This window comes from Onychostoma macrolepis, chromosome 12, assembly GCF_012432095.1.
Source record: "Onychostoma macrolepis isolate SWU-2019 chromosome 12, ASM1243209v1, whole genome shotgun sequence".
Taxonomy (NCBI): Eukaryota; Metazoa; Chordata; class Actinopteri; order Cypriniformes; family Cyprinidae; genus Onychostoma; species Onychostoma macrolepis.
In genome coordinates, this window is record NC_081166.1 from 10,868,839 (window position 1) to 10,894,017 (window position 25,179).

At 37.6% G+C, this 25,179-nt stretch overlaps 1 protein-coding gene across 5 annotated transcripts; it reads right to left on the reverse strand.

Annotated features, from left to right (window-relative positions):
* Positions 1–267: 267 nt before the first annotated feature.
* ccdc186 (coiled-coil domain-containing protein 186) lies at positions 268–25,179 on the reverse strand. 5 transcript variants are annotated; one of them, XM_058793752.1, is made up of 17 exons: positions 25,174–25,179; positions 21,575–22,434; positions 20,273–20,399; positions 18,768–18,896; positions 16,981–17,193; positions 16,748–16,867; positions 15,728–15,832; positions 15,357–15,455; positions 14,644–14,730; positions 14,410–14,552; positions 12,780–13,035; positions 11,822–12,011; positions 10,281–10,361; positions 9,685–9,717; positions 9,129–9,348; positions 4,636–4,855; positions 268–2,274 (listed from the first exon to the last, which is right to left on the reverse strand). In XM_058793752.1, exons 2-17 carry the CDS (start codon positions 22,420–22,422, stop codon positions 2,191–2,193), a joined length of 2,955 nt encoding a protein of 984 aa, XP_058649735.1. In that variant the 5' UTR covers positions 22,423–22,434; positions 25,174–25,179; the 3' UTR covers positions 268–2,190. The 5 variants fall into 5 exon arrangements, with proteins under 5 accessions (XP_058649735.1, XP_058649733.1, XP_058649734.1 ...); XM_058793750.1 differs by lacking the exon at positions 25,174–25,179 and adding an exon at positions 25,031–25,159 and having other exon boundaries at positions 21,575–22,437; XM_058793751.1 differs by lacking the exon at positions 25,174–25,179 and adding an exon at positions 25,031–25,155.

Consider the following 25,179-nt stretch of genomic DNA (forward strand, 5'->3'; position numbering starts at 1 on the left):
TATGCATGAAATCAGAATTTTGCTAGATTATATAATTTATACATAAATAATATAAATATTAAAAAATATATAAAAGTAATACAAGTAATATTAAATAGAAAATAAAAAAATATATATAAAAAATAATTATAATAAAATATTACATCTTAAAAATAAAACCATTTTTATAGAAAATAGATTTAAGCACTTTGAATTACCATTGTGTATGAAATGTGCTATATAAATAAACTTGCCTTAAGGTTTAAAACAAATGAAAACAACTTCCGATTATAATATTTTCATTTTAATCCCCTTTAAACTTCATATATACAGTAAACTCCAGAAGTTTAAAAACACTGGACCATTGTACAATATATCTACAAATTTATAATCACAGTTTCACTCACTATACAATCAAGCAGAGCACAAATGACAGACCAGGAAGAGAATTAACACGATTTTTTTCTTTTTCTCATCAGTTTCAATTCACCATTCACAAACATACATATTTCAAGAGATCTTTCTTGTATTTTGAGACATTAAATAAATTATGAATGTAAAGTACACTGATACATTACCGACAGATTATAGAGTCTTCATTTCACTATTAAGGGCTCTGTGTAAATGCTTATTTTTCTGCTAGCATTGCATAATTTCCTTCATCCAGCCTTTTCCGGAATGTCTGCAATGTGTTTGCGATTTGGGAGTGCTGAGAGCTACTGATATGACCTTGACAAGCTTATATTGCAGTATGTCAAGTTATTATAAACCCTTTATCACAGTGTATGGGCATGATTTTACTTTCAATAGCGGCTCAAGTGTGAGAAAACCAAGACGACTAAGAATGGCACTAAAATGGTTGGTAAACTGGCTGAGATCTGCCAAATATCTGCTCTAATTGTGAACGTAAAAAAAAATCCATCAGCAGCATCCGACGGGGCGATCCTTCATCATGCACCCTCGCAAGAAGGGACGGAAGGAGAAGCAGACCAGTGATGCCTCAGGCATTCACAATTCATCTGTTGGAATGGATTCAACTCTGCACGATGTTGTGTACCATATGGTTACATCACCACGGAATTGGATGGATTTTGCTGGAGTCTCAGATGGGCCGCTGGCTGGGGCGATTACAGTTCAGTCAAACAAACAAAGGGGGGTTAAAATTGCACTTTTGCCCTTAATATTTACAATGTCTCCTTCATTTCACAGGGATTTATACTCTACATCTCTTTGGGGAGCAACGAACTCTTCAAAAGCAGCACAGGAACGTCATACACAAGAAAAACATTTATAAAAAAAAAGAAGCTGGAACATAAAAATAAAAATAATTGCAAGGTTGTTTCTACAGAAAACATATAACCAGAGGTAGAAGGGGGGAAAGCAGAAGAGGCGGGGAAAAATAATAATATTTAATTACAACTTAGATAGAGATAGAATGAACCGCAAGCTCCCTTAAGACTAGCCCTACATGCATCCAAATTTCTGAGATGTAGTTATTCATTCTGATTAATATGTTTAACTTCATAATGAGACAGAGTAAGAGCTGTGTTTTTTGGCATTGCCCTTCTCGCCTAAGTGCTTTGCGAGAGATAATGCTATCCGGATGTAGCAGTAATCTAGCAGCAGCTCGAACGGGGAATGTTGCCCACACTCCTGGGTCAGAGCATGTGGGTCCTTCTCATTACATAATACATTCATTAATTGGCACGTTTGCATGAGAGCGGCGAGGAGCGGCCATTAACCTGCGGTGCAATGAATAGAGGAAAAAGTCTCTAAAGAGCTGCAGAATCTCCATTAGTCCAGCACATTTTGTTCTTCATAAGACCGTGGGGTCACATTTATGAGAATAGTCATTCATCTACCAACTTCAAACACCACGTTGTTGGATTTGGACTACAATTCTGCTTTAAACTTGATGAACCGAGTCATCAAGGTACAGATGAGGAGGCTACATCGCAGGGGACGGCGAAGAGAGGACAGTTGGGCACGACGTGAAAAAAGTAATCTCTTTGCTTTCCAGTCATTTGTTACACAAGTATCCTTAGTTAACACAGTTCAGTCCTTGTTTCGAACTGTGCCTCCAGTGTATAAAACAGACTGAACTTGTCTGATGAAAAGAGCACTGTTTTGATCCCAAACGGAGTAAATCGTTTTGTAACGGGCTCAGTCGTACAGCGTGTGCTATCATAACATCCTTCCCCTCGACTGACTTCACTTCCTTCCGGCTGTGTCGTCCGGCACTCTTTGCTGTTTGATTAGTCGTTCGATCTCTGAACCCAGCGTTTGGAGATTCTCCTGTAGCGAGATAAACAAATCAGACAGCTGTGAGGACTAATGCTATTATTTCCACTGCCATTCAATTCATATACACAGAAAGCAAAAAGAGGCACATCTGAGAAAAGTGAGAAGGTAAGCTAGGATAATCAGGCAATTTCTGGCTGTTTTGCTTCGAAACGGTCTGATTTCCTGCTCATCTCATGCTAAGACTGTAATCCTGCCATTGTGCTTTGAATGGAGCTCTGCGTTCCCCTTGCGCACTGTCCTCAAAACATACTTTATTAATTTCTCTGATCTCCCCGCTGATGTGCTCCCTCAAACAGGAAAGCTGCTGTCCCTGTTGTGACCTGGATGCGGCTCTCTAACTGAGAACTGGTCACTGCCAGCATGGGAATTTGCCCACTTACTCAACAGTCATCCATCACCACCAAATTTGCTTTTCTTCCGATAGCATCACCAGGAATCTAGTTACGCAGAAGCTTAGTTTAATAACTGCAATTACATCAGCAGATGCCATTGTGGAACTCAATACTAACATAAATATATCAACACCTAGTTTGTCTATATATGGTCACACTGTTGCAAACGCATGCTGTGAAAGGACATAGAGACCCCAAGAAACCACTTGACGTGAACAATTTCCTCTTAGGTGCTGATGTACTTCCTGTTGAATCAGAAGGTTTGAGTGGGACATATAAAGGGGCTTGTCTATGAATACACAATATATTGGTACCACATCAGTTACTGTCTGATACTAAATATTTATTGCATCGATCATTTTTGGATAGTGGACATACACATTACCTTTGCAATCATCTAATGCTTAGTAATCCAAATATCCATTTTTTTTATACTGTACATTATAATGTTGTGATACCTAAATCCACCTGTTGCATTCAAAATGACTGATTTTTGATTAAAGTGTTTCAAATTTATTTAGACAAAATACTATGAAAATGTATTATTGGCTAAAACATGAAAATAATTACTGGCTTACAAAATCTTAATACTGGGCTCATCACTTGTTTTGTGTAGCCATGAATCTCCGTAAATCAAACTTTAGGGTAAATGCCACACAATTGTGAGTTTTGTGTAATGGCAAAATAGCCTCCCCATAAATATAAGTTGACTATGCAAATTCACTGTTTTGAAAAACAGAAAGCTACCTGGTTTCAAAGTGTAAAGTCTCTAGACTATTTATTTACAATGGATCATTTTGGCTAATGTGATCACACCTTTAGGTGTATACTAGATAATTTTATTATCAATAAGAATTACATTTTTATTTTATTTCATTTAGTAAAAAAATTATGTCATCATTTCTTCAAGTTAAACAAAACTTTTATTTTGACAGTTTGCCATGAAGAGCTTTCAGTTTCAGTGTGCATTTGAACGTAGTTTTTTCTCATATAAAATGGTGAAATGCTCGTGAAGTGACTCTAGGAGCAGCTCTGGAGATGAAATTCACATGGACTATCCTCATATGCTGAGACGGCAGACGTCTCTTCACAGAGAGAGACAAGCAGAATTTGCAGATTTACTGTTGTTTTGTTTATCTGTTGCAGCCATATCACCCTGCAGCACAAGACCGGTTGCCCATGGAAGCTAAGCAGGGCTGAGCCTGGTCAGTACCTGGATGGGAGACCTCCTGGGAAAACTAGGTAGCTGTTGGTAGAGGTGTTAGTGAGGCCAGCAGGGGGTGCTCACCCTGTGGTCTGTGTGGGTCCTAACACCCCAGTATAGTGATGGGGACAGTATACTGTAAAAACAGCACCGTCTTTCGGATGAGACGTTAAAAACCGAGGTCCTGACTCTCTGTGGTCATTAAAAATCCCATGACACTCATCGTAAAGAGTAGGGGTGTAACCCCGGTGTCCTGGCCAAATTCCCGCCACTGGCCCTTGTCAATCACGGCCTCTTAATAATCCCCATCCACTTGATTGGCTCTACGACACTCTCTCCTCTCCACCTGTAGCTGGTGTGTGGTGAGCGCACTGGCACCGTTGTCCTGTGGCTGCGTCGCATCATCCAAGTGGATGCTGCACACTGGTGGTGGTTGAGGAGAGACCCCCCCCCACTTGATTGTAAAGCGCTTTGGGTGTACAGCAATACACAATAAAAGCGCTATATAAATGCTTCCTTCCTTCCTATTTCTGCTGTGTGTAATAGGCTGTTAGATTAATCCATATTGAGTAAAAAAGTCAAGAGCTTATCATCTTTATTGACTTCATTGCAATCTTGATATGATATTGTTTTTGGCCCAGTGTATATTAGCAAATAAATGGCTTAAAACTAACTAAAAGATATGGCCTACAAGCCACAAAACTCCTATTTTAATTTCATAGGGTGGATGGTGTGGATGTGTATGGTGACTTCTACCTTCAGTGTGATGTTTTTGAGCAGGGTGTCCTCTAGCACAGCCTGGAGTTTGCGGTTGATTTCCAGTGAGAGGTCAAGAGTGAGGCCGCTGTCAGCGGGGTGGGAGGTGTACAACGATGCCATGATACCTCCCCTCCGGCTCAGATGGGCTTTGTTAAAATCTGAGGCTTCTGAAGACAAAGCTCCAGACTCTTCTCTGAGCACGTAACTTTGGATAATCCTGCAGGAAACACAGAGTTTTAACTTTCATCGTGCGCCAAATAGCATATATGCATGCACACATAGCAATTTTAAGCGTCAATGAAATCTCAAGCCATAAAGGCCACTGTCACACTAATAACCCTCAGCAAGGAGGTAAAAGGTGCTGTTACTAACAAACCCAGACACAGAAGAGCGAAAGATGGTAGCCTTTAGGACCCCATTAGCCGTACCCACCTCATCAGTGTCTCTCTCTTTCCCTTTCTTTCACTCTGATGAGTTTCACAAATAACAGATTAGAAGGCTTTGAACAGCTAAATCTCAGCCAGCCGGTCTCATAAGTTTTATTTAACGTGACAGTCATTTCATTGAAAAAGCTTTTCATGTCATTGTCACTTTTGCAGGAGTTCTTCTCGAAAAAAATAAATAAAAATCAATTAGCCTATTTTAAATTAGTGAATGAATATAGTGGTCATCTACTAAGTGTAGATAAGGGACAGGATTCTTGATTTTGATTTAAGACAAAGGTTTTTTGGTTAACGGCTTTTCTTGAAAGACAGTATATAAAAGATTGGTTTTCAATTAATCAAATTAAATTGAAGTCATAGTATGGCCTTGCGTAAAAGTCCTTAACAAGGGTAAAATGTTATATGCAACTACCTGAATGAAAACAAGGCTCAGAGAAATAAAAGAACACCAGAGCACAGAAAAAGAGATAACAGCTTCGGAATTAGGAGTATATATAAAAAATAAGTTCAATGTTCATAATAATAATAATAATAATAATAATAATACTATATATTATTTATCCTTTCCTAGCAACCAAAATGTCAATCCCTAATTGATGTAATCATAATTGATGTAAAAAAAATTAAAAAATTAAAAAAAGACGAGAGGAGAACACTTTATAACCAGAGTTATAGAGATCTTAAAAAAAGCTTTAACTTATAACAAACATAATTCAGCTTTAAGTGCTTCAATTTGAACCACAGTGGTGGGCAGATGGAAATCTAAAGTAATTATCATCTCCATCACTATTGTTGTTCATTTAATATGCTGGAATAGAAAGGGAGAAAGAAAAAAAACAGCCTGTGTGGTTTTCTATAAAGGATGATGTAGTGATGGAGTGATCTTTTAGTCTCCAGGAGAGAGTTCTCTCTTTAGCCACCGTTATTTCAAATCTATTTTCTCTGCAGTGACGCATGCCCCAAATAAAGCCCGAATTCGATTCTAATGGTTTCTTCAGACAAAATGCTCGAGACAAAGACATTAGAGGACGTGAGGCTAAAGGTCTCCGCCAGAGAACAAAAAAAAAAAAAAAAAACTATGTAAGTGCTTTTTGAATTGATGAATTCACTCTCATTTCACTGTCTGAATCTGAAATGAACACACTGGGGCATCTATCAAACAAACTTTTAAAAAGAGTTGTGCTTTTTTCCATCCTGATGACTCAAAATGCCTCAGAGCGGTTATTTATCAGTGTGACAAAAGAAACCGGGGAAAATTCACATATGCTTGGCAAACAAAGTCTCTGAGATGTGCTGATGCTACATAAAGAACACCCACACATATACATACACAGACAGACAAAAGAAAAAAAAAAAATATATACAAAAACGAGTAACTTACCTTTCACTAATATGGGGTCCAAGTGGACCCCAGCTCCATAACGGCAGTATTTAACAAAACGAAATACAAAGAAATTAAAAAGTTGCCTCTAACTAAACATGCATGAACAATAACTGGAATTCATTGTAACCTGCACTTTTTTTTTTTTTGCACAATTTGGTATTAATCCACTGCCACTACTGATTTTTTATTGGCTTTTATTATACAGGACAGTGGAGAACTGACAGTAAACTTGAGGGAAAGAGAGGGAGAATTGGATCAGGACATGACCCAGGCTGGACAAGGCCAGATGTACTACATCATGTGCCACAGCTCTGACACCATTCTGACATTTGATTTTGATTTGAAGACCTATTTGTATAAAAGAGATCACAGTTATAGCTTAAGCGCAGTGGCATGGCCTGATTCTCACAGCCTAGAGGCAGAAAAATTGAACGATAGACAGCGAGAACACCAGGAGTGTGTAGAAAAACAGACACATGCCATAGAACGAAATAAAGACAGTTTGGATTTGACAGTCTGTTCGTATATGTGAGTTCTAAGCTTCTGTCTTCATTCAAGAAATCAAAAGACAAAATGTGAATCTTTATGTTTATTTTATGAGGATTGTGCGTTTCTAGCTCTACAGCTGAAGCATGAGTAAAGATGAGAGCTCATATCAAAGAGCTTATCAAATCAAAGCTAATATCAAAGATGAATCTAGACAGAATATCCCTGTTTCAATCAAGATGCAAAAGTGTTGATCAAAACACATATATGGTTCATAAATAGCCATACTAGTTACCAGCATTTGCAGTCAGACAGTATTTCATTTATTACGATCTCAAACTACATTATTAAAGTTTCTGAAAATGGTCCTTGTCTGTGCAAAACTGTAACAATGTTGGAGTTCACCTGACAATATTTCCACGATTTTCAATGTACCGATGATATACTGGTCCTCCGAGGGACGCATGTCAATCAGAGGGCTTCAGAGTCTAAACATTCAATCATTTTTCCCACATATTTCATCATCCGCCAGACAAAAATCTCAAAAAGTAATAGCATACCTCTCCACACAAAGCCATTGCATGATTTGTTCATGCTCAAGTTTAGGTTAGGGTTTGTTCAAATTTAGCAATCACACTATTCTAAATATAGCAATGATTTATGCAACATTCCAATAAAATTAATCACATGCAAATCCAATGCCACTTGATATCAACTCCAGAACATCAGCGATTTCCTCTAACCGCCCTTGATGAGAGGCGCAGTGAGTATACTTAGGCTTATCTCTTTAGAGATAAATGGAAATCCTCAGCTAGGTGTAGTCACGCTGTTAAATCAAGGAAACCTTATTAAATCAACCTCAGTTTTATGCTGTAATCAATTTCCACTGAGCCTTGAATGATATACAGGCCAGATCTAACCTTCCCACGTGTCAAAGAATCACTCAAACGGCAACAGTCGATAAACACTGGGAAACATTCCACTGCTTGGGGAATTTGGACTCGTTGAGGAAGCTCAGCTGCAAGTAATGGCTAAAGATCAGCTAAGGAGGCTAAATTAAGCCTGACCTCAATGGGATGTGTCTTTGATTAGAACTAATGAATGTGGGTTAGTTCAGGTGGACCGATTCAAGGCCTATCATTACTCAAGTGATGGGAAAGGGACAGAAATGGCATTTCTGTCCAGAGCGGTGGCAGCAACCCAACTCGCAGCCTTCTGCGGCATGTTAAATTATTCATCTTATCCAAAGACATAAAGTGATCTCGTTCTCTAAGACCATTCACTTTGTTTAGCAAAAAGATGCTTTTTTTTCCTGTGGTGAAATGGGCAGCCTGATTCCTCATGTATGGAGGCGCGTATGAATATGTATCAGGCATCATTAGCAACCTCGGTGACGCTTCACTCCCGCAAGAACCGACAGCTATAAATATCACTGCCAAGACCTCTCTGTCAGAAGCATAGGTTAGCTCAGTGTGTGTGTGAAAGAAAAAGATGAATGTCTGCCAGATTTTCTTTTGTAATGAAAGTCAGACAAGATACAAGCCTTGGTCAGGAAGCCCCAAACAAATAAATAAAGAAAAAACCCAACAAAAGAAAAACAGAGAAAGAGAAAGAGAGGATGCAAGAGAGGGACAATGACCAGCCACATTCAACCAGATGGAAAGGAAGGGCAGCACTGAGAAATTCTCCAAACCATGAGCTCAGAGCTACTCCGTAGTGGCAATACTACAGAAATATTTGGACACTTAAATTTGCCTGATCAGGTCAGCTATAACAGTGTTAAATATTAAACACACTACATGCCAAACTTGTGTTTTTATTAATGGGTTTGGCTTTTTCAGTATTTTTTGAGGGCAAATTTGTGCTGTTCATTTACAATTAAACACCACATTTTGATATTTTATTAGACGTTCATACATTTTTCAGTGTGGCATAAGTGTCCAAATGCTTTCTGGTGCCACTGTATCCTTCTGCATTATTAATTTTCTATTAAACTCATGGATTCTATTTGGTGTTCTTCATCGCAACTTTGGAAATATAGGAAAATATATTTATCAAAGTCAGCCAGGCAGGTTCAAGCTCATTTGTAAATGTCAAATTAAGCTTTGGGATGGGAGCAAAGAAGCTTTTCTCCATCGTCTTTTTCCTTCCACTTTGTCTTTTTCATTCTCACTCACTTTGTCTTTTTCCTGATCTCCTCCACCAACTGTTTAATGTGGTCCTCCATGAATTCAATCTTCTCGTTCTTCCGAGCGTGTGCTTTCTGCAATCGCACAATGCGCTCCACCAGCACAGCTTTGTCCACCTCGGGGAAGCTGTCCACCACTACCACCGATGATCCGGACTGATTCTCTGGAGAGCGATCATCCATACTGCTGCCTCGTGCGTTTAGAGAGCCTGATAGTAAGAGATTTAAAACAATGTGCAGCTACAGTCACACTATAAGCGCAATATTACAAACAACACAGATAAGAAACTTGATGAGAAGAACATTCTGGGTTCAGTACATGTTAAGATTTATGCCACAAATGCTGCTGGTAACGATGATCACCCCAAAAATTCATTTTGACTCATGTCTTAAAAATGGCAGGTTACAGTAACACACTTACAAGAAAGTAAACCAGGTCAGCATTCCAGAGGGTTTAAATGCATAAATATTAAGACTGGATTTGTGTTAAAGCATTTACATGATTTTCTTTGTAAAACTTCACAGTAATTTAGTTTTATACTTACCAAAAGTGTCCTTTATAAAGTGGGGCCACTTTTCTATATTTTGAAAGACAGGATATAACTTTACATATCCATTGTAAGCGTGTCACTGTATTTTGTTTTGTTGTTGTTGTTTTTTGGCTTGTCAGATTCAGACAGTCTTTCATGCTCACCAAAGCTGTATTTTTAACTTTAACTCATAAACAGTAATACTGTGAAATATTATTAAAGTTTAAATACCACTTTTCTGTTTGAATATATGTGGACCTTCATAATAACTTACCTATTCATAGTTAGCCTTTTCAAATGCATTAAAAGACCCAATTTCATGTGTTCCATTATGCGTTTCAATGGATTAGGTGCTTACGTGAATAGGTAATTATTATAACATATAATAACTGTACTTCTAACTATTTGTGAAAAGATATGGATAACAAAGTGTATTGCAATTAAGCAACATCACATGAGCAAGAAGTCTAAAATCAGCAAGGGTGAACTGTTGTATAAGGCATTATGAATACTTTAATAATGTATTATATATAGGCCTCATGAAGAAAAGATAAAAATGGCTGAGTGTGTGTCGCTCTCAATGTCTCTAATGAGGTGTTAAATAGATGTACCTGAAGAACTGGAGCGGCTGCCCATGCTGCTGCCCTCTCGATCACATCCTCCATTCTCCACCTGCTCCAGCTTTTTACGAGCTACACAAGGGCACAAGCACACAATAAGTTCTTTCTTTCTCACTGACAAACACACACACACACACACACACACACAGTCCTGGCTGAGACAGACACCTCAGTAACAGTAATGGGCCAATGACCGGATGCTTGTACAGCTCAGTGCCTCATTCTAGCGCTGCACCTGCATAACCCACCAAAACATTCCCACCCATCAGGCACATCTGTAGCGCACGTAAACTATTCAGAATTAAGGTTCACATTTAACATGCAGACCTTGAAAATATACTGAAGATCACGGGGACCCAAAAAAAAAAAAAAAAAAAAGGAGTAGGAGAAAAAATAGATTAGTTTAAAAATACCTTCACGTACTGTATGCCTCCTCCGACACTAAAGAGAGTCCCATGGTGCACGTTCTTCTCCCTTGCCCTCCCTTTCTCGTCTCTCCTATGAAACAGTCTTGTGCCCTAACCTAGCCTTTCCTGCGGCTACAGGCAGGCACAGATACATAAACTCAATCTGTCTGCAATGAACGTCAGTCTGCCCCACCGAGAGCGTCAATATGGCTTGATAATTACTAACTGTGCCTGTGGCCTCCTGGAAGCATGGAGAAGTAACTCACTGCGAGCCTATTAAAATAACAAATCGAATTCTAGTTCACAGAGGAGAAAACAATATGAGACTGGAACGATGTAGCCATTTTTCATAATTGTGTTATGATTTGTTACTTTACTGTCTTTCATTTTGCATTAAAATCATTCGCATCAATGGTTCTTAATTGGAGGGTCATATCGCAACCCAAAAATGGGTCACGGGGTTGCTCTGTTAGAGAAAACAGCATGAAGAAAAAAGCAATTGCAAATGAAACTAAACTTAAAATTGTGCATATTTGGGATAAAAAATAAATCCGCTTTTTAAAGGGAGGAGAATACTTCCCATATTGACGTCAAAGGTTATGCGTCCAACTCTACAGTATGTTGGCAGGAGATACTTGGTAGAAGCGAGCCAAATTAGAAAGATGCCAGTATGGACCTGTTGTGTGACATACTCTCATCCTCAGAAAACATGAATATAACTACGCAACACACTGAGACGGCATTAAATACAGATTTTTCTTATATATCTATACATATTAGCCCCTTTAACTGTTGAACGAATTCCAGATTTTGATTTTATGGTGATTTTTATTTTTTTTCCTTCAGTAAACAACTTTGACCATTTTGGTGGCATGGGTAAAACCTGGGTTTAAAGCCAGTTTGATGCTTAACATCCTTCTTGACCATGAAAAGCTTGTTTTGCAAAAGCACGTTGTTGCATTTGAGATAATTTCTCATTATTTCTGGACTCAATATAAAATAAATAATAGACATAAATAAAATATATACAAAACAAATCAACCATAAAGAATAATAAGTAGATACATAAAAATAAATGTAAATCAATAAATAGTGAAATTTGAGCTGCTTGTGAAAAGCGCTAACCCTGCGCGAGATGCTTGGTGAGGTCTTTGATGTTGGCCGCCTGTTTTCTCTTCTGAGTAACCAGTTCATCTCGTAATTCGTCCACACGTGTGTTTAGTTGCGATGTCTCCGTCTGTAGTGTTGTTCTCTCTGTCTGCAATGCCAGAACTTCCTCCTGTCTTTGTTGCTCCTCTTTTTTCAATTTGTCCGTCTGAAAACATACACAAACCGAATAATGCTTCAAAATAAAAGTGTTTGTGTATCTTTTAAGGAGTGGCTATAATTAAATTGGCCAGTCTGATATCAGAAGTCTAGAAGTCTGATATCAAATTAGTGCACAGTGTTTTCAAGTAACCATCCAAAAGTAATAGTGTTATGACAAAATCATAGCTATTTCAAAAATAGTGTAGGTTTTCCAGTACCAAACAAGGAAGGAAGCACTGTAGCTAGTGTTCAGTAATTCGATTTGTTTCATTGCAATGGTTCATTATAATATATGAGATTATAATTATAATTATAATTTCAGTCATTACTCAGTAGTCTTCCCGAGTGGCATTTCACAGCTCCTTTTCTGTGGCTAATACATATTTAATTAAACTTTGCTGTTTAGAAATATTTTCACCTTCAGATATAAAAATTATTATTTATTAATAATTGCATTTAGTGTACAGTTGTGTTCAAGTTTCATGCTCTCCCCCTGATTATAATCAACGATTGTATGCCAAATAAATATTGCGGACAGTTTTAATAAATTATCTGTTAATTATATAGTTAAGATATTGCACTTTTAAACAGTTTGAATAAATGTGGATTGTAATTTTTTTTTTTATTAGTGCCTTGTACTGTGGCCAACTACTTTCAAAGTAGCTTGGCTGTAGTTCAACTTACTTTTAATTGCAAGTAGCTTGTTACTTGGCATGGTACAGTTTCTAAGAAACCTCCCCAACACAGAGCGGTTTAACACAAGCGATCGTCTTACCATATCAGAGAGGGCTCTCTCAGTCTCCTCTAGTTTGCTGCGCAGCTCTCTGGAGCTGCTGTTCAATTTGTCCAGCTGGGCCTGTAAGCTGTTGCTCTCAGACTGCAGCTGAGCATTTTTACTAGTCAGTTTCTCAGTGAAGCCCAGTAGCTCCGCCTCTCTCATTCTGCTGCCTTCAATGTCCCTCTGCAAGTCGGTGATCTGCGAGTTCAGATTCTCCACCTCCTCCCGCAAGGACGTGATCTCCTGATCATCCCTGAAAAAGACACGTACAAGTCAGACACGAGGACCAGCACGTGTACAAGTCATGCTATTTAAGCGATTTCCACCCTTGTCTAGTTTCATCGTAATGGTGTACCAGTATTCCCCCCTGACCAAATGACTCCATAGACCATAAAAGTGTCCGACTGAAGGCTCTAAATTAACACACTAAAGACAAGGTGTGTGTCATTCTTGGGAATACACATAACTCATCTGCAGTAGAGTTTTTAAATACCCTCAAAATAAGAATGAGCTAATAGAGCTGAATGACACGTTTATGTGGCCACCAGAAGTGAAATCAGAGCAGCCCCTGTGAGACGGCAACGGAGGTATGAATTATTCTGACAGCGCTGCAGGGGCCCGTGTGATCACGCTACAGTGGATTCACATCCACCTGCAGTTCCTGCATCAGCAGGGTCCACCAACCGCTGGGAGATCGCTCAAGGTCAGGCTGCTGTACTGATGCTGCATGCTCAACAGAAGCACGGCAAAATTAATGTGTCTAAGGATCTGAAAGTGGGATGCAGATGCCATTCAAACATGCTAAAGAGAATAAAGTCTGTAGTGTTATCGGAATTATTATAGATCAGAGTTAAATGCACATTTATACCCACACAAACAAAAATAAGGATGAGGAATGGGAGTAAAGTCCAGTGTAACACTGTATTTTTTCATTAGCATTTATTTATTTTTTTAATTTCATATTTAATTCCAGAAGTTTCAGTGTTGTGTGTTTTTGGCATTTTTATTTTTATTTATTTATTTTTGTACAGACTTCAATTTTATTTGATTTATTTCAGTTTAAATTAATTTTTGTGATTGTAGTTCTTAAATTTAAACATTTTATTTCAGTTAGTTTCAGTCTTTTCATCTAATATAAATTTTTATACAGTTATTTCTATTTATATGAACAAACATGAATTACCAATGAACTATAGTACATTTACTATAGTATATTTATCAATATTTAGAACGTATTTATAACATGTATACCAAGATTTATAAATTCTGTAAAAATTGATCATTGTTAGTTTATGATATGTTGATTCATGACAACACTTTACAGTTAGATTCAATTTGCTATGTTATTTACATCAATACTACACTTTGAAAATAGTTTAAAAGGATTGTGTTCAATAAAAAATTGTTTGCCTTGTGCTGAAATTGGTTTCAAAAAATTTCACTGGTATTTTTATTGTGACGACTCTAGTCTCAAGAAATTAATCTAATTTCATGATGTGAAAAACTCAAACAATTAGACCTGAAGATCAGATTGGCTGCAGTGTATGGTTTAGGCTCTGTGAGCTGATAGCTGAACTAATAATAGACTTGGTCAGTGGTAGGTTGCTGCAGGGACGAGTGTTCAGACCTCTGCTGCTGCTCCTCTAGTCTAGTGATAGCGGTGAGTTTTTCCCTCTGGTTCTGGATCTCAGCCTTCTGTCTGTTAATGATCTCTCTGTATTTGCAGAGTTCGTCTTCCCAGCGGGGCCGTTCGTCCTCCAGACACTTAACCTGAGGGCCAGAGAGAGTGCCAAAAGCATCAGAATAATGTACTCTTACACAGAATCATTTCATAGTGTTATCTTTAGAAATGAGTTTCCACCTTGGTCCGCAGGGTGGTCAGCTCATCCATGCCTTCTTTAAAAGTCCTCTTCAGATCCTCCAACTCCTTAATCTTAGCTTTGTGCATCTGCCAATCAAACAAAATGACCATGAAAACCCCTCCTTTCCCACACCGTATCGCCATTATTCATTATTGTAATCTCAATCAGCAGAGGACGCCTGCTAGGCAACGCTATGTTAATAATGCAAATGAGAATGGAAATGTTAATAACACTATTTCTTGCACAGGGGCGACTCATTGATAAGGGAGTACACACTCTCATTGTCGGCCTCAGGTACTAATGACGCTTGGTGAAGGGAGGCTCATTTACTCATAAATACATTTAAAAGCAGGTGGCAAAGTGCCATACGGGCCAAACGGTTTATCTCAGAGGCGCAGTGGCAGAACCCGCTAAAATAAGCAAACCAAAGACATATGAGGTGTAATAAGAACAATCAGCTGCCCCCCAAAATGTTTTAAAACTAACTTTTACAAGGCCTCTATTCCTTACTGAAACACATTACTTGAATACGAATGAAGAAATTTGGGCTTAATCATTAGGGCTTAATATTATGACAGTACCTGCTGGGTAAGAATATACTGATATCATGCAAACAATCTGGATAGGGTTTTTTCTTGCTTGTCTTGCATTTATGCTCTTAAAATGACTTTGACTCAAAGGAATCTTGAGTGTAAATGAAGTGAAACTGTACCTCTAGCTGATCTGTCTGCTCTTGTTTTTGCTTCTCCAGCTCTCCTTTGGTCTCTCGCAGCTTTGCATCCAATTCATTTGACTTAATCTCCTCAGATTCCTGCAGGAGACAAAGAGAGGAGTAATCACTTAATTTTATAACAAGCCACAGAAACTGCAAATTAGGTTATATACCCCCAGACGAACATAAGCCACTTATGTTACGTTGAGCAGAGGACTGAAGCAACCGTTTTAATAAACTATAAATGCACTACTTGAAATGTATCTCCAAGTCATAACAGATAACTTGTTTTGCATTCTACACGCAGGGCAAGTGTTTGTATATGGTGCCCTCTAGTGGGCCGTACTGATTTCATCGTCAGTGAACAGTACCTGGTATGTGCGGATCATGTCCTGGCAGTTTTTGCGAATCTGTTCAGTCTCTTCCTTTGCTTGAGTAAGCTTGGCAGTTGTTTCTCTTAGTTTGTCTTTTGTTTCCTGTTATTAAAAAGACATTATTATGTTATTAAAAAGTGTTGTTATTTTTAACTAAAACTATTAAAACTCATTTTCAGTAACTGAAATAAGGTTCAAATAAAATAAAATATAAATATTAGATGAAAAACCTACTAATAAATAGATTTTAGTTACAGTACAAAAATGACTGCATTAAATATAAATTAAAGATACATATATCTATAAAAATATAACAATGACAAAAGCACATTACAAAATTACTTCAACTAAAATTAAAAAGAAAATTGAACCTATAAAATAAAACCTAACTCAAAATATTAACAAATACTATAAATAACACACTATTACATACATAATTCGCAAAAAACATACTGTAGACAATGCCAATTAAACTATCAAAACTCAAAATACTATTTACATTATAAATGACGCATTTAAGTAGTTACGCTAATCCCTTGCTCCTTAACGAGTTGGATAAAGTACTGCAGAAATTAACTTTCCACTTCCTCAACACTGGAGTTAGGCTTTTGGCTACATCATGGCTGCTATAATAATGTGCCCCATCATGAAAAAGTGAGAGTATTTCTAAAGGCCTGTTCACAACATGACAATTATTATAAACAGAACTATAATGTTAATTATATTAGCATCCAAACTAACGAATATTAACATTTTTTTTATTATTATTATCATTATTATTATAAGTGCTGTTTATATGTCGTCTGGTGACTGAAATGCACTAGCTTTTTGAAATTAGTTGTATTCTGATTGGCTGTCAAAGTTTTTCAACGTTCCTTCTCTGGAAAAATCATTCCAAAAGAAAAAAAACTTGTATTCTCATAGAATTAGAATGAGTATTAAAACTTTACAGTTATAGTTATCGTTATAGTTCATGCTCTGTGTGAACAGCTTTTTATTCAGTGTTCTCTGGTTTACCTTGTGAGCATCGGTTTCGCTCTTCAGCTTGTTCTGTGCCCACTTTACTTTGATGACATTAGAATTAATTTCTTCCTTCACTTTATCCAGTTCACGGGATAGCCTTGTCACTTCATTCTCCTACAAAAAAGTAATCAAAGACAAAGACTAAGAACCTATATACAATCAATGCATACTGTAGATTTACACATCATATCAAGCATCAAGGTATCAACTGTATTTTCATGTATGACCTTTGCGTCATAAAGCTGCTGTAGGCGTCCTTTCTCTTGGGCCAGTGTGTTTCCCCGCCGAGCCTGTTTGTCTACTTCTGCTGTGGCCTCCCGTAGCTTCTTCTCCAGCTGCTCCTTCTCCCTCCGCAGGTCCAGAGCTTCCTTTTCACCTCGAACATACTTCATCACCATTGTCTCCTTCTCCTGCCGTGCCTCCTCACATTTCTTATTGGCCTGGGAAGAGAAAACATATGTAAACGCACAAACAAACATTGTTTATGGATCATGTGAGATCTGAACCTATATCCATCTGGTTACCAGCCTAAATATACACCATTCTGTAATAACTTAGGCATTTATCATATTTTGTGCATCCAAATGCAGTGAAAGAGCAAAAGAGAGGCCCTCACACTTGACTGAGGAATTTACATGAGAGTGAAGTGCTGTTTGAACAAGCCCTGCCAAGCTAGGATCATGTAAGACTTAAACCTATAACCATCTGGTTACCAGCCTGAATATACACCATTCTATAATAACTTGGGCATTAAACATATTTTTCAAAAAAAGTCCTGTCAAACTAGGATTATGTGAGATTTGAACCTATAACCATCTGGTTACCAGCCTGAATATACACTATCCTATGGCAACCTGGGCATTTAACATGTGACCCTGGACTGCAAAACCAGTCTTAAGTCACTGGGGTAGATTTGTAGCAATAGCCAAAAATACATTGTATGGGTCAAAATTATTGATCTTTCTTTTATGCCAAAAATCATTAGGATATCAAGTAAAGATCATGTTCCATGAAGATATTTTGTAAATTTCCTACTGTAAATATATCAAAATGTAATTTTTGATTAGTAATATGCATTGCTAAGAACTTCATTTGGACAAGTTTAAAGGCGATTTTCTCAACATTTTAATTTTTTTACACCCTCAGATTCCAGATTTTCAAATAGTTGTATCTCGGCCAAATATTGTCATATCCTAACAAACCATACATCAATGGACATTGTATTTATTCAGCTTTCAGATGATGTATAAATCTCAATTTCGAAAAATTGACCCTTATGACTGGTTTTGTGGTCCAGGGTCACATATTTTACACATCCAAAGGCTATTTTAACAAGTCCTGTCAAACTAGGATCATGTGAGATTCAAACCTGTAATCAGTTGGTTAACAGCCCGAATATACATCATTCTATAATTTAACATATTTAATGCGTCCAAAGGCAGTGAAAGAGCAAAAGACAGGCCCTCACACTTGACTGAGGAGTTTACATGAGAGTGAAGAGCTGTTTGAAAAAGTCCTACCATTCACAGTGAGATTTGAACCCATGACCATCCGGTTACCAGCCTACACACCATTCTCTGATAAATTGGGCTTTTACCATATTTGATGCATCCAAAGACAGTGAAAGAGCAAAAGACATGCCCTGAAACTTGAATAAGGAGTTTAAATGAGAGTGAGGGGCTGTTTGAACAAGTCCTGCCAAACTAAATACAACTGTCTTTCCACATTTTGCGCAAATTTTTATGACGTTAGTCTTCGATATCCGAATGCCAGACTTTACATTTACCCACACTTGTGTGGACTAAAAAAGGATGAGGACAAAAAGACCAATGGAAACCCATCTTAATGACCCTCTTTCACTCTGTGCAAACAAGACATCACTGCAGGACTGACATAATTTCATTTTAAAGACGCTGCTACACAAAGAACACAGACTGATCTAATAGTAATTTAGCCAGTATTCTTATGCAAGAACGGCTTTGTTTGGAGTGTCTCTATAGCAATGACCTCTCACCTGTTCAAGTCGATAGGCCATCTCCCTCTGCATGTGCTGGATTGCATTTTTAGCGGCCTGATCTTGGTGAACCAGTTTGTCTTTGGAGTCTTTCAGTTCCTTCATAAGTTCCTCCACTCGGTTTTCAAACTGGTAAAACAAGAGAGACAAACAGTTAAAGGGCAGTGACTGTAGTAACCATAAACATATTAATAATGATAACAAAAGAGGCAGCTATGACAGACAGTAGCTGATCCAAAACACATCAGTGTTTACACACCCAGTGAGTGAAATATGACCTGCGCCTTCATTTAAATGTCAAGTTCTGGACATCTTATGAAAATAGATTCAAACTAAAATTCAAACAAGCAACAAAGGTTCCATTCAGGTTTCAAAAAACAAATAGTTCCCTTTCTGGCAACCATGTGTAAGAACCAAGTGTTACATTTTCTTCACAGTGCCACCATTGAATGAAAGTCAACAGACGGGCAAGGTTTCATTCAGAGGAAGTGTTTGTCTGTGTGGCCTCAGATCCCTGTTCTGACTATGAGGAGAAACCATGACAACAAAATGCACACAATAGTTTCATGTCATTACTGCAACACTTAATTACGGCTTCTCGACCCGTTCCCCCTCAGGCTGCTCTGTTTGATCTGTGCTGTTACTCTCTGTGACAGGGGGCTTTTTCAGATTGTACTGAACTACGGTCTCTCTTAGCCTAGAGTCACTCTCAAACAAACCCGCTTTTCCAGTATCATATGAAAGCTATTCAGGGCAAACAAGTGTTCTCTAATCAGTGCACAAGGGAGAGTCATGGATAGCCATCCACATACTGAAAAGGCATTTAAATAACGAATAGTGCCATTGGGCTGAACATACCTAAATTCTGGATAAACTAGAAATGAAATGGTAATAAGATCATAATTATACACGAGTGTTCAAAGATTTGGGGGTTAGTAAGATTTTTAAATTGATCTAAAGAGACCGTAAAGAAAGATTGTAATGCTGTTCTTTAGAATTTCTATTTAGCAAAGAATCCTGAAAGAAATGCATCTCAAAAATATTAAGCAGGACAACTGTTTTCGACATGTATAACAATACGAAATGTGTTTTTGAGCACCAAATCAGCATATTATAGTACGAAGAATCATGTGACAATCAAGACTGAAGTAATGGCTGCTAAAAATTCAGCTTTGCCATCACAGGAATAATATTCGATTTTAAAATATTTTCAAATAGAAAACACTTCTATAATATAACACAAACTGCAATAATATTTCACAATATTACGGTTATTTAATGTATTTTTGGTGCATATGCATAGTCTTTGGACAATATATGAAAACAAAAGCAAATTTCAAGCTAAACTGTTTAAACTTTGCAACAATGTTTCTTGATCACTTCCTTGTATCCCAATGTTTGGACAAATAGATAGTCAGGTTATCCAAAACACAAATGAAAACAGACACACACACACACACACACACACACACACACACACAAAAACAATTTATGGTTGCCATTACTTTCTTAATAGTGCAAATATGCTGTTTCTCTGTCTCCATCCTCTTCTTCAGCTCATCCCTCATGTTGTCTTTCTCGGAGCAGATGCCCAGAATCAGCTCCTGATGTTTCTTATTCTCATCAAGTAATCTGAAAAACAGTTACCAGCTGTCACTACCAATGTCAGCACATTGTAATACACTGGAGCTGTTGTACTGTGAAATAAAGGTGCTTCTGTTGTGCCCATCTGTTATTTGCTTGTCAATGAGAAGAATATTTGTGCTAAACTTGACCTAAACCATATCAAGGACAACTAATTGCTTTCAATAAATTATTAGGCACCAATATGTGCCATAACGTAGAAAAGACCATGTGATATTAGCAGAGGGAACAGGTGTCCGTGAGCATCACCCATAAGACAAGCACAGAAGAGCTGTGGACCCGTTCCAATACGCAAGTCAGCCAGATGCCCTTGCAAAAATTAATAAAGCCAGAACAGGAGGGGGTTTTAGAGCAGACAGGCTAAGTTTGATCACAGCATAAAATAATCAATAGCACCATAGCAAAAGAAATCTTATTTTACCAGAATTGCGAAACTGCAGTCTGAATTAAATGTAATGAGTTGAACAGGCAATGAACCATGAAATAAAACAAAGCCAATGTCATTCTATTGCATGGTCTTCAGTGGCTGGATGCAAAAACAAACACAAAGCACAAACATTGTAGTTCTGATTCATAAACCTTAGCCAGTTATTTCAATAAAAAAAAAAAGAGTAAAAAAAATTTAATAAAAACTCACACTCACAGACTACAGAATTATTGTTCTGAATCATCCTAACAAATCATTCACTATTCCCAAAAGTGTGTGTATGCAAATTAACATCTGACTCATTTAAATTAGATATAATTACTGGATAATTAAGTATTCATATAATAACAGCCGTAGTTAAACTTCACAAAATCAATATGAATTATTTTTATAATTTATTTAAAAATATATATATATATTTTACAAAAAATGGATGGAGGACAATAATAATTCTATTAGAATACAAAAAATATATTATAATTTTATAGAAATCCATACAATACTGATTATTCATGAACTCATTTCCCTTGATTAGCCAAAGCTTATGGGGGGTGAATGGGTGAACAGATTTTATTGCCACACACTGGCAATGAAATATAGTGAAATGTAATTTTCACGCAGGTAAGAATGCCAAATTAAACTAATGCTTTACTATCTCCTGCTGCTTTAAATCTAACAGCAATGGACTATAACCTCTCATGAGCTGATTGAAGTGAGCTATTAATCAACAGCCTACCTCTTGATGGCTTTCTCCTGTTGGGAGTACTTGTATTGTACACACTTCTCAAATAAAACCATGGAGTTCTGGTCGTTCTGAAGCCCATTGGGAAGACTTCCCTTGCGGATGCCATCTGACTGACTGTTCAACAGCTCATCCTCCAGCTCATCCAGCAGAGACTCCTGAGACAGAGAGCGCTGGATCTCAGACAACAGTTTCCTGCTGCAATCTGTGTCATACGGGTTCATGTTGGAGTTAGATTGCGAGTTTTGGGGTACTGAAACAACATCTGGCAGTTCCTCACCCTGAGGAGCCGGTGTAGGAGTCAAAGGAGTTCTGTTAAGTTCTGTTGGCCCAGTGATTGTATCAAGTTGTGTGGACGAAATATCATCTGTCCCATTGAGAACAGATGGAGAGGATTCCTCAACATTATTCTGAGTCTCACCTTCTGATTCTGTAACTACCTCCGCTGGTTCTTCAAGGCCAGAACATTCGAGTTCTCCATCAAAAACCGCGGGAAGTGATTCTACAGCACTGTCTTGAACAGCTGGTGGAGTCCTGGCATCGTCAATGGAGGCTGTTCCACTGTCACAGCTTGTGTTCCCATCACCCTGTGCATGTTCTCCAAGTCCTTCATCTTGCTGGACCTCCATGTGCATGTCTGGTCTCTGACCTTCTCTGTCCACACTATCTGAAAGAGTACCATCCAGCTCAAGACTGTCCAGCTCAGTGTCTTCTTCCTGTTCTTTTAAAACAGGTTCACCCCCATTGCTGAGGACACTGTTTGACCCTTCCGGAACCACGCTGACCTCTGAACTTTGGGAGGGGTCAGGGGTCAGTTCGCTCCGACAATCCGACGGCTCCATGATCTCCTTCAGCTACTGGCAATGGAAAACACAATTAATTATTAAAATTAATTATTAATTTTTTCTATTTATTTAAAAAAAATAATTAAATGATGTTACAAAAATGGGTGGAGGGCTACAAAAACAGAATTCTTTAGGAAACACTGGTGTAAAATTATGCTAATAATAACATTTCATAATAACTGTTTATTATTATTATGTGTGTGTGTGTGTGTTTGGAATACAGTTAAGTGTAATTATCATTACAGGTAAGAATCTCCTCTTGTCATAATTCTAACACCAATGGATCATCAAAAATGACTTTTATAAATCAACAACAAGAAGCCTCCATAAAACATCTCTTATCAAGGGATCACCAGGTCAAATAAAGCAAAACATTCATATGGCTATTTTACATGTATCGGATTTCCTTCTAGCACCAGGAATCAAGGATGTTGTGTTCAATGTTTGTGCAAACAGTCTTGCCACACCTGCTGTCGGGACACTGCCATTAATAGAGCAAGTAGAAGTTTACTATAACGGTCCAAGCCCACACATTTCCACGATTGAGGTGTGGTACTCCCTCGCAAAATAGAAACACGGCTCTCCTTCCACCTGGAGGCAGTTTTGTGATGCCAGTATTGTGAAACTAAGGTGGCCCTACCCTTCTCAAACCCTACCTGCTTAACACGTCATTGTATCAGGATTCAGTGGATTACTGCATTCCCAGCTAAATGCCTATAGATGACACTGCAGCACACAAAAGGGAATGCTGTTTGGCATTGAGGAAACAGACACTGATTTTGTGTCATTCACACTGAATGAGTGAAACTGGGGCAGAAGCCCATTTAGCAGGATAATCAAGAATGTGTTACAAATACTGTCAGGATCAGTGTTACAATACAGGCCTATTTTAAGAGCTTACTATGAGAGTTAACCAGTGTGCAAGAATGGACCTTGGCCTGAGCACCTAGTGCTCACATAAGGAGCATTTTTTTAATCCTTGAGTTGCATGTTCTTTGTTGTTTCTCTTTATGAAAAATTTGGAGATTTTTGTGGTTAAAATGTAATTTTCTCTCATTTTTACTTCTAATCCCTTTAAGCCTCTTTAAGTGTGGGAATGGAATTGGAATTTTACACGTGGAAAACAGTATATCCCTTTTTACCTGTCAAAATAGTAGTAAAAAAAAAACATTTTTAATTATCTGTCAATGTTTTTCAAATTTGGCTAATGACGGAAAATACTGGTTACCATACAAAATCTACTACACAAACTTTACCAACAGCTTTGTCAGCAGAAAATATACAATTTCTGTTTTCAGTGAACAGAAAACATAAAATGAAATATGTTAAACAGCTTTTTTCCAGTATAGAACTGTTGTTCAGTAAGTTTGCATACCAGCAATTTTGTGTACATCTATTTTTGACACCAATAAATGTACAGTAAAGTATACAATAAATATAAATACATACATATACATAACTCTTTACCTCAGTATCAGTATAAATGACTACATACAGACATACAGTATGTTTACAGCAAGTCCCATCATGAAGTAATAATTACTTTAATATACTTGATAAAATGTATTCTTGCAAAGTACACACATACTGATTGAGAAACAATTGTTACCGACTTGTCTATAGTAGGACAAGATGTGCAGCTGCCAATAACTAAAACTTTAAAGGTCACCAGCTTCTCATGCGTCTCTCCAATCAAATATTCTCCAGTCAACTAGCATCAAACTGAAAAGTTTAATATTTCTCACTGACTGACACTAAGTGATATACTTCAAAAAGCTGTTAAATGGATGATAAACCTGATCACACATTTAGGAAGATTTTTTAAAACAGCTTTTTACTCACATGAGGCTTCATGAGTGAAGCAATTTCCTTGCCAGGTTAACTTCCTTTTCCCCTTTATTATCTGTATTTGATCTGTCTTTGTTTTGTTATCTTCAGTCTCGCACATATTAGTTAGTGTATTTCTTCTGTAATTCTCCAAGGGGAGGATTGACAGTGCTCAGCCCACAAAAACCAGCACTGCCTTCGTTTCTCGCAACAAACACGTTATTTTATCTATAATTAGCACTAAAAGATGAATAATTGCAAATAAAAGCTGCAATGATCATTGTATTATTCATTTCGAGGCGATAAGTCCGGTGACAGACACTGCTGTCCCCACACAGGTGCAGTTAGCTTTAGCATGTCGGCTAACCTGTCCAATATTTTACGTGTTTGTGAGAAATTATCTGCTTTGTTGACTCGAATTCAAACAGATACGGTATTAATGTAACTAATTACACAACGGTCAATTACTGAAATGCATACCAATATAAAAATACACACAAAATCAGCTGTGTGGTGGAGATCTATTATCTATCCTAACATTCACAAGCTGATCAGATTAATTTTAACAGCCGTAACCGATTCTAACAAGGAATTTAGCTTGTTATCAGAGTGTTTTTAATATTCCTATAGATTATTAAAGGTATATAACACTGACAATAACAGTGTATCAGCCAGCTGCCATTGAGTTCACCAATTGACTTAGCTTTCAGGCTAATTAAATAAACATTCGCTTTTTGTAGTTGAGATCTGGATATTTTAGTTTAAATATGTGACTTACCGGTTATGTTAAATCCATTTAAAATGCCATACACCAGATGCCTTGATAAATAGTGAGTGTCAAGTCCGTGTGAGTGATCTCCTAGCGAGGTGACACATCAACAATATGGCCTCTGTACGCATTGATAGCGAAGAATTACTAACCGCGAG